At 44.6% G+C, this 15,258-nt stretch overlaps 1 protein-coding gene across 33 annotated transcripts in view; it reads left to right on the forward strand.

Moving 5' to 3' along the window:
• Positions 1 to 15,258, forward strand: part of DTNB (dystrobrevin beta) — a 164,875-nt gene that overhangs the window by 8,083 nt on the left and 141,534 nt on the right. For 32 of the 33 annotated variants that reach the window (XM_080686161.1, XM_080686147.1, XM_080686146.1 and 29 more), the window contains exons 2-3: positions 12,265 to 12,332; positions 14,239 to 14,319. In XM_080686161.1, coding sequence (XP_080542287.1) covers positions 12,266 to 12,332; positions 14,239 to 14,319 — 148 coding nt within the window. In that variant the 5' untranslated portion in view covers position 12,265. Of the gene's footprint in view, positions 1 to 7,039; positions 7,112 to 12,264; positions 12,333 to 14,238; positions 14,320 to 15,258 lie in introns of those variants that run through there. The other variant, XM_080686154.1, reaches the window with a different exon arrangement.

The following is a 15,258-nucleotide window of genomic DNA, read 5'->3' on the forward strand; positions in this document are numbered from 1 at the left end:
TGCAGGGACACCGTGACCTTGCACAAGAAGTTTTGATACCTGGATGCTTTGAAGTAACTGAGAGCTGGAAGGGTTAAGACATTAACAAAAAGATTCCAGGGAAATGAAGGGGCTTTGACACTTAGGTGCGGTATAGAGACATCCTGGAGACCTTTCCAGAGCCTGTCTCTTTCCTTCAGTTTTTACCATGGGAGTTACTCACCGTCGGCCTGCGGACTTAGTCTAGCTCCGGAACACACTGCTTCCTAGATGGGACTAACAAGGCTCCAGACCCTGTTTAACTATGAATTAAGTTCTGATCCAGCTCCACAATCTGGGGACCTGTATTTTTTCCTTTCCCTGGAATCCTAGTGTATGTCCTGAAGGGGGCGATGTGGCACAGCGGAAAGAGAGTGGACTTCTGAGTCAAATCGGTTGCCTAAATCCATAAATTACCAGCTTTGTAACCTTAGGCCACATTAACTAACCACTTAGGCTCTAAATTTACTTACCTAATTCTACCATCCATATTCCTCATTTTCTCCTCAAGCCAGGCACAGTCCTGTCTTCTCCCTCCCTCTCCCTCTCCCCCCCCACCTCTCTCTTTCTCTCTCTCTCTCTCTCTCTCTCTCTCATTTATGATCAAGGGTTTTCAAAGTGGAAGGCATGCAAAAATAATCCTCTAGGTAGGCTATAGCAAGAAAATATGGGCAGTTAACTTTTACTAATATTTAATTCATAGGTTGATACCTGACTCCCATCTGTATGTCTGATGATACACAGCAGGTCTGGTAAGCGAGGTAAGCTGAGAGGAAGGGAGTGGGGACACCGCAGCCTGGAGGGGCTGCTATGTGAGCTCCCATATTTATTTGCTTACATTCTGTGCAGACATATAGCTGTTCACTCTGCTTGGTTTAGTGGTCTTTCAGATTCTATTATCTGATTGGAATGAAATGAACCTTGCTCAATAGACAAAGCGTTTAAAAAGATTCCTACAAAGACACTGCAGATTGAAGTTTCAGATTCAATTGAGGATTGAAATAATAATGCCGGGACACATGAACTGCAAGATAAAGCAGAGCTGACACTTCTGTATCTATTATGGGCTTGTTGTCAATCAATTGCAAAGTACAAAAACTATAATGATCTAAGGAGATTGAAGGGGAATCAGTAAAAACAACACCTTAAAGTTGTTAGAAATACTATTTGTGATAAGGATTTATTTATAGACTAGGGGCCCAGTGCATGAATTCGTGTACCTTGAAAGGAACTGTGGGCTGTGAGGCCGCGGTGGGCACAGGGGTGGGTCTCATCCCATCCCCCACACCCCTGCCTGGCCCCTCCCACCGCGCCCGGCCGCTTGTCTGTCAGCAGCCCCGCTTCCACGTGCTGACCCCACACGTTGACGGTGCCAGCCCTGCCTGCACCCGCTGACAGCACAGAGCGATTGGGGCAGGTGCCATCAGCGGGTGTGAGCGGTGGCTGTTGGCCCCGATTGCCCCTGAGGGCTTCTCCACCTCACCCTGTTCCTGAGGGGCAAGTGGGGCAGCAGCCGCCACTCATACCCACTGATGGCGCCAAGCGATTGGGACTGGTGCTGGGCGCCAGCAGAGGGTGCGAGCGAGGGCTCTGGCACTGACTGCAGGTGCGAGCGGGGCCGGCGCCGGCAGCAGGTGTGAGTGCTGGGTGGGACCATGGTGCGTGGGAGCAAAGAATTTTCAGTAACCACCAGAAGCTCACCCCGATGACAGGACTGGTGCCCCCCCTTGGTCTGGCGCCCCTGCTCACCTGCTCCACCATCCCAACACGGCTGATGCCCATGTTCTGCGCTCTGCTGCCTGTTGCTAATGCCCACCATGTTCTGTGCACGCTCCCTGGTGGTCAGTGCACAGCATAGCTACCGGTTGTTTGGTTGTTCCACCATTCAGTCTATTTGCATATTAGGGTTATATATATATAGACTAGAGGCCCAGTGCACGAAATTCGTGCACGGGGGGGGGGGGTGTCCCTCAGCCCAGCCTGCACCCTCTCCAATCTGGGACCCCTCGAGGGATGTCCGACTGCCCATTTAGGCCCGATCCTACCGCTGGCTCCCAACTGCTTGCCTGCCTGCCTTCCTGATTGCCCCTAACCGCTTCTGCCTGCCAGCCTGATCACCCCCTAACCACTCCCCTGCCAGCCTGATTGATGCCTAACTGCTCCCCTGCCAGCCTGATTGCCCCTAACTGCTCTCCCCTGCAGGCCTGGGTCTCCTGCAACTGCCCTTCCCTGCAGGCCCAGTTGCCCCCAACTTCCCTCCTCTGCCAGCCTGGTCACGCCTAACTGCCCTCCCCTGCAGGCTTGATCGCCCCCAACTGCCCTCCCTTGCAGGCCTGGTCCCTCCCAACTGCCCTCCCCTGCTGGCCTGATCGCCCACAACTGCCCTCCCTTGCAGACCTGGTCCCTCCCAACTGCCCTTCCCTGCTGGCTGTCTTGTGGTGGCCATCTTGTGTCCACATGGGGGCAGCCATCTTTGACCACATAGGGGCAGCCATCCTGTGTGTTGGAGTGATGGTCAATCTGCATATTACTCTTTTATTAGATAGGATACCATTGATTATATTGTGCCCAAGATATTTAGTAATGATACCATGAGGCTACTCCTATCACCTGAGATATTTTAAAACTAAGCATTCAGAATATGAAGGCAAAGTTATTGAGCTTTTTCAGTGATGGTTAGTCATGTGCTAATTAGTACCTTAAATTTTTAACTTAATTATACATTTTTAGAAATTTTGTGGAGATCTTACTTTAGGAGTAAAAACCAAACAGCTACAAACCTTTGTTCTTCTTGTTTTGGTAGCAGTAGCTGAAATAAATATAGACAAATGAATAATTTTAGTTTGGTGAAATGCATGCCTTGTTAGCAGATATCGTTGGGAATACTCATAGAGGACATTGCTGAAGATTTGAAGTAATATTGTACCCAACTATGGAGTTTGTGAGAGGTTCTGTTCCTTTGGGTAAAAGTACAGAGCATATGGTACTTGATATACTCCATTTTATTAATAAAATACGTGAAGACCTGTATCCCCAAACCACAAAGGAAAAGGTTTACCAGAGAATATATTCAAAGTAAAGGACGTACAATTTTATTGTGAAATAGGATATATAATAGCATAAAGAATAACATGGTGTACCCAGAACCAGCTAATAAAACATAGCTAATAGAGTGGCTGTCCCTCTGCGGTTACTTTATTCTGCTTCCGTCTCCAGAGGTATCACTTTCTGAGTTGGGTGGTGCCTGCTTCGTGTGCACTTGAAAAGAATTTGTATTTGTCATTATTGGGTGACATAGATACCAATTAGGTCTAGTAGGCTGAGGGCGTTGTTCAGTCCTTCCATGTCCTTCTTGACTTTCTACTTGCGTTGATCATGGAGGAGTGTTGAAGTCTCCAAGTGTAAGTGTGGATTTGTCTAGTATGTGTTTGTACTGTCTTTAAAAAAAAAATTAAAACTTTATTTTTTAGAACAGTTTTAGACTTACAGAAAAATGGAAAATATTGCAACCCATACTCTGTTCTGTTATTAACCTCATACATTAGTACATTTATTACAATTAGTGAACCAATGATGGTACATTATTGCTAAAATCCACACTTAATTCAGATTTCCTTAGTGTTCACCTAATGGCCTTTTTCTGTACCACAATCCCACCCAGGATACCACATTACATGTAGTTGTCATGTCTCCTTAGATGTCTCTTGGCTTTGTCAGTTTCTCAGACTTTTCTGATCAAGTTTTTGATGAATAATTTGAGGAGTGCTGGTAAGGTATTTGTAGATTATCCCTCAATTGATATTTGCCTGATGTTTTTCTCATGATTAAACTGGGTTTATTGGTTTGGGGGAGGAAGACAACAGAGGTAAAATGCCATTTCATCACATCGTGTAAAGGATGTGTACTGTCTGCATGACTTACCTACTGATGTGGAACTTGCACTGGCTGAGGTGGTGCTGACCAGGTTTCTCCGCCATCCAGTTACTTCGCGCCCCCCCCCCCCGCCCCCCCATGCTGTGTCTTTGTAAGGACGTCCCTGTGCGCAGCCCACACTGAAGGAGTGGAAGTTGTGCTTCACTTTCTTCAGGGCTGAGTATCGACATAAATTATTTGGAATTCTTCACAGGGTATTTGTCTATTCTTCTTCAATTATTAATATATCCACTCATTTATATCAGTATTGGCTGATGGATATGCAGTACTACCTTATTTATTTTGTTGCTGAAGTTGTTCCAACTTTGGCTATTGGGAGCTTTCAGTTGGCTTCTGAGTGTCTTTTATATACTCCTGTCATAATGGTTTATTTTTCTCCCACAACTTCTTTATTTCCTGTATTACAAGATGTTCCAGCCTCATCTTGTCTATTTCCTGCCTCACTCATATCTCCAGGTTCCTTTGGTTGGAGAAAGGTGTCATAAACCGACATTTGGGCTAGGTATGTTCATTACATATAGTTCAGGTGTTATAAACCGACATTGGGCTAGGTATGTTCATTACATATAGTTCAGGTGTTATAAACCGACATTGGGCTAGGTATGTTCATTACACATAGTTCAGGTGTTATAAACCGACATTTGGGCTAGGTATGTTCATTACATATAGTTCAGGTGTTATAAACCGACATTGGGCTAGGTATGTTCATTACATATAGTTCAGGTGTTATAAACCGACATTGGGCTAGGTATGTTCATTACACATAGTTCAGGTGTTATAAACCGACATTTGGGCTAGGTATGTTCATTACACATAGTTCAGGTGTTATAAACCGACATTGGGCATTAGGTGTATACTCATGACAGCTAGGGATGTTGTTGTTTCTACATCTCAGCTGACAGAGCAAGGACATAGGTGTATATACTAACCCATGCACATACACATGTCTGTAATTACTTCTGTATGTAACTATCTGTATCTGTATTAAGAGAAACGTGATCTTATACTGATGTCTGCAGTTGTAATCCATTACCACATGGATCATTCTAGCTTCTCATCTTGCTTCTCTGTAACCTCACACTCTACCAAATGCCATCTCTATGTAATTGTTATGTTAGAATTGGTACCATATGACTGATGGGAAACTAGAGTAGAGTACTTAGGTATATTTTGTTTTGCTTTTAGTCTTACAGACACCGTTCATTTCCAAAGTCACTTCCATCCCCCGCACCCCCCCCCTTCAGTGAGGTTGTTTCAGACATTTGTAACACAGGCTGTTTTGTCACATTCTGCATTTCATCCTTGGATCCTCTGACGTCCTAAAGGATTTAATAAAAATTTACACACGTTTTCACTCTGTGTTGTAAATTTCTATTGGTTTGACAAATGCATAGGGTCATGTATCCACCGCTACAGTGAAGTTTCACCACCCCAAAAGTCTGCGCTTCATCTGTTCACCCCTCTTCCCTTTCCCCTAAATCTCTGTCGATCACGGATCATTTTGCCATTTCTATAGTTTTGTTTATTCACACATCCATCACATCACATAGTCACGTGTGTGTGTGTGTGTGTGTGTGTGTGTGTGTGTATTGAGAATGTTTAGGACCTATTCTCTTAGCAAATTTCAGGTGTACGGTGTGGTATTATCCACTACAGTCACCAAGCTGTACTTTCAGTTCCCATCTTATAACTAAAAGTTTGTATCCTTTGACCAACATCTGTTTTCCCCGCCCCTGAGCCTCTGGCTACCACCATTCTACTCTGCTTCCAGAATGAGTTTGACTTTTTTCTGTATATTATTAGATTCCACTTATGAGTGGGATCATAATATTTGTGTTTCTCTGGAATATTTCACTTTATGCTCTGATTTTTTTTTAATTGTGTGGAATGAAGCTTCTGAGTAGGGTGATTAGGATCCATTGGCGATTGAACATGTTTGAATAAATACACCTCGTGGATGTCTCTGTGTCTGCAGGATGAACGGCAGGAAGAAGGGGGCGTAGAGTCCTGGGACCGTGGCGTCAGAGGATTTCATTTGTTCGTTCGCGTGGACAAAGATTTTGGCAGTTGAAATGGGAAAAAAGGGTGGATATGAGAGTGATTATGAGGAAGGAAATGCAGGGTTTGAAGTCAGAGCTGGTGTGTGAAGGGAGTGATAGGAGGTTTGGTATCTCTGGATTAGGAGGCCAAGAAAAGGCAAAGTGCCAGGAGTGCAAGCGGCAGGAAGCAGAGAGCGTTCTCACTGCGGAGTCTCTCTGAGATTAACTTTCGGAGCTCGTTGGTATGCTGGTGGCGATCAGCTCCCTGGACGTGCGGGCTGGAGGAGATCCCAGTATGGCATAAACAGATGGGTGGGCTGCTTTCCTGTGCTTCTGCTCACTTAGCGCCCTGGTACTTTCTGGCTACTCTGGACTCCCTTTTCTGTCCTTTGGCCAGAAACGGCCCCTTCTGCAGATAGCAGAGGAGAGAGAATAAATCAGTGGCGCCCCCCCCCACCCAGCCCCCCACTGGAGCTGCAGTTGGAGCTGCAGCTGATGAACAGAGGATTCCTTTTCTCCACAGTTTTTATTTCTGCCGTTTCCCAGGCCAGCGGCTTTTGCTGCTGCTGCTGCCGCCACCTCTACTGTGGGATTGCCTGCTGGCTGGGGTGGGAGAAAATGAAGAAAAAGGAAAGAGAGAGAAGAAGACCTGGGAAATGTCCCTCGTTCTCTCTGGGCTTCAGTTCTGCTTTTGTGTGAGCTAGAACGAGAGGGCTCTGAGGATTTCTCTGTATATACCACATTCCTAGGTTGCGGGTTCGCACTGGGTTGAGGTCAAGCCAGGTGATGCGAGAGGGGAAAATGGCAGACTCGCCATCTGTTCAGCAGTACAGTGCATTCTGTATTCTTCCCTGGTCCACCTGCTGCTGTTGACTTTTCACAGAGCTCAGATAGCTCCAGCACACACACATACTAGGCCTAGTGTTCAGTGGGAAGGTAAGGTTGGTGTGCGCTCACTCCATTTTACTTGGATCCAGAACTTCCTGCCTGGCTTTATACCTTGTCTGTCAGTGACCAGGTGCCCCTGAAGGGGGTGCATTAGTTCCCAGGCATTGCTTCAGGAGTGTTCAACTGAAGGTCGTTCTCCAGAGAAGAACACAGCTGGAGAAGCTGGCAGCCAGGTAAGGGTATCTTGGCAGGGCACGAACAGCGTCTGCCACATTGTGATACTGTCTCCTTACTTGCATTTGACTTTCACGTCTGGACCATCTTTTCATAAATTGCACTTACCTGCCTCGTTCTTTCTAATATCTGTGGACTATACTCTCATAGCATGGCTGTGCCGTAAGTTATTTAGGCCGTTTTACACCGTTTTATCCCCCTTTCTTTCCCTCCGCGTGCTCTCTGCTTCCGTTCCCCCCTTACCCTTTCCTCTCCTTCCCTCTCCTCTCCCTTTTAAACAAATAAAGAGACATATTTACTAGGCCAAAGGTAGCATACATTAAAATTTTGGTAGAAATTGCCATCCAAAATACTTGTGTCAGTAAGTATATATTCACTGCTAAGAGTGTCTGTCTCCCAGGAAACGTATTTAGACATTTTAAAACACGTTTAAGTACAAACATCAAACATATTCAACTTTCTAAAAACTGCCAGGCAATACAGTGACAAAATAAAATTTTGGGGAAAAAACCCATATCTTATGAATGCATTTTCATTTTTAATTTATTTCTAATCTTTAGTCATAGATATATATGATAGTTAAATTGGTACTGCAATTTGAATACAATATTTTAATTTTGTTGGCACCATATGTAGCTAGACATGTTGCTTATATTTCATAATTACTTTATAATTGTGGTTAGCCTTATGCGATAGCTCTGAATTTTGAGGATTTTTCTATAGTGTGAACAATTTTGCAAACTTTTAAGAAAATAGTTACATGAATATGATTTCGACCTAAAGCAATTGAAACATTAGAAACATTATTTCTGAAACCTTTGTATCAAATCCTTGTAGTTGGGCAGATCTTGATTATCTTTCATACACCTGAGTCAAATTTTACTTGGGAGTTAGATTCTGAAGTCAGCGAGTGCCTGAAGTAGGTACACATTCCTTTTGAAATTTCCTCAGGAGCAAGCTGTGGTGGGGCCAACATAGACAAGGAGTTGGAGGTCTGGCACAGCTAGTTTTTCCTCACGTGGAGCTGGCTGCTTTTTTCTTTAGCTGAATTGTGTTTTAGAAAAAAGGAAAGGAGGGCTCACTCAGTCAGAGGCCAGAGGGAGCCGAGCCCTCGGGAAGCTGTAGATTCACTTTCTTTCTCACGCTCTCTTGGAACAGGTGATCCTGGTGTGGGATTGCCCATCGTTTAAATACTTCTCTTCCTCTCCCATGTAGTTGAATTTGTGTTAGTCAAATGTAAATACGCTAAAATTCCACTGTATGTTTTTAAAACGTGGGTAGTTTAAATAACCATAACATCATTAAAATACTCTGATTTACAAACCAGATTTCTTATTGGCTCATCTGTGTGATGACCTTGTCATTTGTTATCTCGGATTGTTCTGATGCATGTTTTCAGGTATTGTTTGATTCAGGTTTGTAATAACGGTCTGTGGGACTTGAAGATACCATCATTTTGTCAGTTTAGATCATTAAAATTCTAAAAGGTTTACTTTGTACTTTATGAATTTCAAAAGCCCAAGGGTTTTCTTAAAAGTAAATATATGCAATTAATGTCTAGCATGGTATCAATTACAAATGATGTAATTAATCCACTGGATTTATAAACTACCTGTGCCATAGTAGTAGTAGTAATAATAATTGTAATCATGGGAATAGCAGCTACCATTTGTCCTGTGCCTACCTTAGGCCAGGCGCTGTGAACGAATGGCTGCATTTGATCCTGTCACAAGAAGCTACACGAAGGTGGGGGACTTTGTCTCTTCCATTCACTGCAATATTTCTAGTTCATCTAGATGTGTCTCCCATATCAGAGCTGCTTGTATTTGTCAAGGGACTGGTTCGTGAAGTATATATAATTTTTATGCTGTTTCAGCAATGAGGAGTAAACCTTAGAGTGATGAAGGCACTTCCTCAAGGATAGACTGGCGGTAATGGAACTGCAGCGCAAGCCCATCCGGGGTGGTCATTGTCCTTTTGACAGTGGGGACGTGCTGGTCTAATTGCAGCCGGACGTGTAGTAATGCAGCATTAATTACTGTTGCTTTAGGCTGGGTCGACATGCTTTTTCTTAAAGAGCCAGAGAGTAACTATTTAGACTTTGCAGGCCAGGCGCTCTCTGTTGCAGCTACTCATCTGTTTACTATAGGGGATACATAAATGAATAGGTATGGCTGTGTTCCAGTAAAACTTTATTTGCAGAAACGGGCGGCAGGTCAGATCTGGCCGAGGGTGGTATAGTTTCTCCAGTTGGTCTCCCCTGCTTTCGGGGGTCTCCTGCTCCCAATGCTGCAGGAACCCCACATGCAGATGTGTGTGCCCGAAAGGGCCTAGCAGTGCTTGTAGTTAGGTGGCCATCTAGATGATCCACAATAGGTTTGTATTAACTTTTTCAAATTGAATCTGGAAGTAGAGACAACATTTTAAAAAGGGTCATGATCTCAGGGACTTCTTAGACCCTATTTTGAGAAAAAGGGGTGTAAAGAAATAGCAAAAATAGAAAAAGGATATAATAAATGAGATATATTATAAAGGGCATAATGACAGTCTCTGTGTTAGTCTGTGTGTATCATTCAGTGAGAGAACAAGATTGGGGAGGAGGGAGCAGGTTTTTGAATATATATATTTTTTCTTTGTAATTACAGGGTACTGATACCAACTCCTGTTTTTTCTCTAGGACCTAGATTTCATTAGTTTTTTTTTTTTGTTTTTTTTTTTTCCTGCTGTTTCTGGTTGCTTTTTCTTTGACTTTCTTTCTATTTAAAATTCTTTCCTCTTGGGGGCAAATTATTAAGAAATCATCACGTGTGTTGCAGCCTATTTGGTAACATTTCAGTGATCTGGAAAAGAACCAGTCTTAATTATCAAAATATTAATTGCAGAATATTAAGGAATATATTTTCATTTTAAATTTTCTTTAGGATATATTTACAGCTAAACTTTTTTCAGTCACTTTGCTTTAGTGGCTATGGAATGTCTGTGGTCATCATTTATTTAATTTGTGATTCTAACATATTTGAGAATGATTTACAACAGTGTAATCTGCTTAGGGAAATGATTTGGCTTATACTGTTTGTGTATATATTTTTCTTCATAGAATAAGGCAAAGTTCAGCTAAAATTGTCACAAATTTTGCATCAATAGGGTCCATGCAATGGGCTGTTTGTGTTCTAGCTTTTTAGGCCTAGCTATTTGGAAAGATCCATCTAAAAGACACAATTATGTAAGAAGTTTAATGAAAGGGTTGAGGTTCTCACCACTTCTGAGTTGTGTGCCTTGAGCAAGTTAGTGTTCTTTCCTAATCAATCCAATGGGGATAGTGTAATAGTTATATTGCCAGCACCTAGGGCTGATGGAGTATTCAATGAGATAATTCATGGAGAGAGTTTTAACAGTCACTGGCATAGCCTAAGTCTGTCAGTGTAAACTACTATTATCAGGTGATAAAAAGTTCATTTAGGAGTACTTTGAGTATGGGGATGAATTTCTTTTTTTCTCTTTAAATATGAAAATAGATTTTATTTATATACTAGTGGCCTGGTGCATGAAATTTGTGAACATTAAAAGGGGATTAATTAGCGGAAATAATTTAATATTGCTATTTGCCCTTTCTCTATAATGGAAGTGTCAGAGATGAAAGAAAATCAGTAAAATGTATATGAAAACCTTCCTCCTGTCAGAGTCTGGAGCACACCATGGGACCCAGAGTCAAGTCCCCGCCCACCCACATGCGCCTCAAAATCGTGTGAGACCCAGACCCAGCCGCCCTCCCCCCCCCTCATTGGGATAGATCCAGACCTGGCTAGTCCCACCCTTGTCAAGCCCTGCCGGGCAGGGAATGTAGCCGTAGGTCCCCTGGCCCGGCGCCAGGATGGGGGGGTATGGCCTGAGGTCCCTCAGCCCAGACCGGGGTGGGGGGGCATGCCTTGAGGTCCCCCGTTAAGCCCCACCAGGTGTGGGCCATGGCCTGAGATCCCCTGTCAAGCCCCGCTGGGTGGGGGGCATGGCCTGAGGTCCCCTGTCAAGCCCCGCCAGGCGGGGGGGGGGGTGCGGGGGGCGGGCGCAGCCTCAGGTCCCCTGTCAAGCCCCATCGGCAGGGGGGTGCAGCCTCAGGTCCCCCCTGGTCGGGGGGCTCGGCCTGAGTTCCCCTGACCCAGCACTGGGGGTGCACCTTGAGGTCCCCTGTCAAGCCCCGCCAGGCAGGGGGGCACACCCTCAGGTGCCCTGGCTCGGTGCTGGGGCGGGGGGTGCGGTCTGAGGTTCCCCGGCCTGGTGCCGGGGTGGGGGGCATGGCCTGAGGGTGTGCCCAGACCCAGCACCGAGTCCTCTTGAAGTCCCCTATCAAGCCCCACCTGCTGGGGGGCGTGGCCTGAGGTCCTCTGGCCTGGCGCTGGGGCCGGGGGAGCAGCCTGAGGTCCCCTAGCCCAGCACCAGGACGGGAAGTGCACCTTGAGGTCCCCCGTCAAGCCCCTCTGGGTGGGGGGCGTGGCCTGAGGTCCCCTGTCAAGCCCCGCCGGGTGGGGGGGCGCAGCCTGAGATCCCCTGTCAAGCCCTGCCAGCCTGAGGTCCCCTGTCAAGCCCCATGGGGGTGGGGGAGGGCGTAGCCTTAGGTTCCTGCTGATTGCTTGTTAAGGCTCCTTATGGGAACTTGGCCTCAGCTGTGGGTGCAGCCATCTTTGTGATGGAGTGATGGTTAATTAGCATATTCCCTCTTTATTAGATAGGATTTTATGTGTAAGCTCACTGTTTTTATGTTCTCTATTGTAGCCTTTCATTATAATTATTTTCTAAATTATGTTTAGTAACATGTTCATGAAAAACAGTAGGGATATGGGAACCTGTATCTCAACTAATAGCGGACTCTGCAGAGGAAATAATCAAAGTTAGAAATAAGATATAGCCCAAATTTTCAGCACAGGAGGCATGTATGAGCTCAGTTAAGTATAGACTTTACTATTTTAGAGATTATCAAATAAAGAAATAAGGATTTACCTTTTTTGGTATCAGTTTCCACTTTATTTTCACTGGTACTCTCTGAGAATGTGCATTTGCAACTTGATGTCCTGAGGCTCTCCCTTCACAATAGAATGATAAGCACTTGGTTGAATTGTCAAATTGTACAGTGCTTTATTGTATCCTTCTTTGTCTCTAGGATGATTGAGGAAAGTGGGAATAAGCGGAAGACGATGGCAGAGAAGAGGCAGCTGTTCATAGAAATGCGTGAGTCCTGAGTGCTTCTGGCATCCTTGTTTATATGTGTGGGAATGCTTCCCCCCCCCTTTTTTTCTGATCAAGTCACAACTTTAATCAGAAGTTTTAAGTTACTGCTTTAGAAAGGGAAGAATGAGAGTTAAAGAATCATGGAGTTGGAGGACCCGAAGACAGACCTTATTATTTTAATTGAACTGATTTGAACTGCTTTCTTAAGCCACACCATAAAGAATGAGGCAGAGATGTTAACTAGAATGTCTGTAAGATCAAGGCATGGCAGTCAATTTAGACCTCTTGCTGTGACTCCGTTGTTACCGTGAGCTTGCAGGTGCTGACACATAATTAATACGTCATATAAATTACCTTGCACTGGATACAGATTCGGAGGTGGAGAATACTAAGTGTCAGGCCAACACTTAGAGCAAGAGGAAAAATTAATAGCATGAATGTGTACTTTGGTATATTACTTTACGATACAATATTAAATCTCCTGTTAAAAATTACATTATTGCCCTAACTCAGTGGTTGGCAAACTCATTAGTCAACAGAGCCAAATATTAACAGTACAACGATTGAAATTTCTTTTGAGAGCCAAATTTTTTAAACTTAAACTTCTTCTAACGCCACTTCTTCAAAATAGACTCGCCCAGGCCGTGGTATTTTGTGGAAGAGCCACACTCAAGGGGCCAAAGAGCCGCATGTGGCTCGCAAGCTGCGGTTTGCCGACCACTGCCCTAACTGGTTTGGCTCAGTGGATAGAGCTTCGGCCTGTGGACTGAAGGGTCCCAGGTTTGATTCCGGTCAAGGGCATGTACCTTGGTTGCGGGCACATCCCCAGTAGGGGGTGTGCAGGAGGCAGCTGATCGATGTTTCTCTCTCATTGCTGTTTTTAACTCTCTATCCCTCTCCCTTCCTCTCTGTGAAAAATCAATAAGAAAAATTTTTTTAAAATTACATTATTATGTAAGACTGAATGAAGAAAAAAGATGGCTGGGAGGAGTACGCCAGTCCACAGTATTTGAAGGGTTGTTTTGTTTTGTGACTTCTTGTCTAGGTGACCTTGACTGAGTGACCTTGACTAATGCACACATACTTGCAGGACTTCAAATTCTTCTGCCTGAAATAGGGTTACTGGTCTGGGCCAGTGATTGTGAAACCTTTTACAAGCATTGGCTATTATAAAATGGTACTGCTCAGCTGAAGCTGGAGAGGGAGGCAGGAGCCCAGCCTGGGATGGCCCCTGCGGTCCTTTCACAGAGGGAAAGCCAGTTTGGGTTCCCAGGGCGGGCATCCCGAGAGCGTGAGAGCAGGGGCAAGCTGACCACCTTTTTCACCCATCTTCAGGAGTCATGCAGTCACGTCTGCCACAGTGCTCATTCAGGCAGTCATGGTAACCTGCTCAGATGCAAGTAGAGGGAAAGAATCTTTAGTTCTTGATCGGGAGGGACAGTGCACTGGACATTCTGTTATGCCACAGGCCTGGAAGGGGAACTCAGAGATTAGCTGGTCCAGTTCCCTCATGTGACAGAGGAGGACACTGAGCCTGAGAAGAGGTAAGTGACGTGGCTATGGTCATGTTCTGCGGTTGGCAGTCAGGCCAGGGCTGGAATTTACGTCTCTGCCTCTACGCTAGGATCTTTCCTACTATACCACCTTACCCACTTCCTAATATGTATAGTTAATTCACGCACATCATGAGTGTTCCTCCCTCAGAGCTTTCTTAGGCTAGCAGATAGGATAATTAGGCAGGACTACTGGTGTGGAGGGGCACACAGAAAGTGTACCCCAACCCTTCCTCCTGCCTTTGTGCTCTATCAGAAGACTCAGTAAGCCAACACTATGGAATGGAGTCTTCCCAGCATTTAGAAATTAACCAGTAAGTCCACTTAACATGTTTTATTTGCCCTTCTTTCAGGTGCTCAGAACTTTGATGTCATACGACTATCAACTTACAGAACAGCTTGCAAATTACGATTTGTACAAAAACGATGCAACCGTAAGTCATTTCTATAGTAGCTGTATAGAACTCTCAATAATATAAAAGATTTTAATACCTTTCAGTCTTATTGTAATTTTAATGGAATTATTTTGTCGTAAGTATTTATCAGAATATAAACTTTGTAACGGAAAGAAGTTGGCACTGTACTCTGTGTCTCCCTCAAAATATTTAATAAACTCAATATGAACTAGTTTTGAGGCTGGCATATTATTTATGTTCTTCAAATGGGGAATGTATTTCTCCATGTCACTTTTTAATGAAAAATTTTATGCAGAATTAATGCAATTTATCAGCTTCTGGAGGAAAAGAAAAACATTAATATTTGGATAAAAGTATCCTATACAATAAAAGCATAATAAGCAAATCAACTGAACGGCCCGAACAGCAGAATGACCATCCGGACGGCCATCCGGACGACCATTCGGGACCACACTATGACACCCACTGGTGCCAGGCCAGCCAAGGCAGGTTCGATGCACTGGGTCGGGGGCTCAGCCATCGCCCCATGATCGCCCCGTAGAGGGAGGCCCAGGTCACAGGCCGGTGGGGCGGTCAATCGGGGGGCTCCATGATCTCCCCAAAGAGGGAGGCCCAGGCCATTGACTGGCAGGCTGTGGCAGGTGGGCGGGGCCTCCCTCTGAGAGGGAAGCCCGGTCCTGGGTGCCTGCCGGCGTCCAGTAGGAAGGCCTACTCTGGCACAAATGTTGTGCATAGGGCCTCTAGTATATAATAAGAATTAAACTTAATATAACAACAATCAGCCTTTTCCATAAGCAGTTGCTACCACAATTGCTACTTATAAAATAAGTAAATAAAATAAATGTGTACATATACACATGACATGCATAAAAAATCTTTCTTCTCTTAATTTCCACGAAGATGAATTAACTTATGACAGAATTATTGTCCTTTTCTCATATACGGTATGTGTGTATT

This window comes from Plecotus auritus, assembly GCF_963455305.1.
Source record: "Plecotus auritus genome assembly, chromosome: 8".
In the NCBI taxonomy this organism is placed as follows: domain Eukaryota; kingdom Metazoa; phylum Chordata; class Mammalia; order Chiroptera; family Vespertilionidae; genus Plecotus; species Plecotus auritus.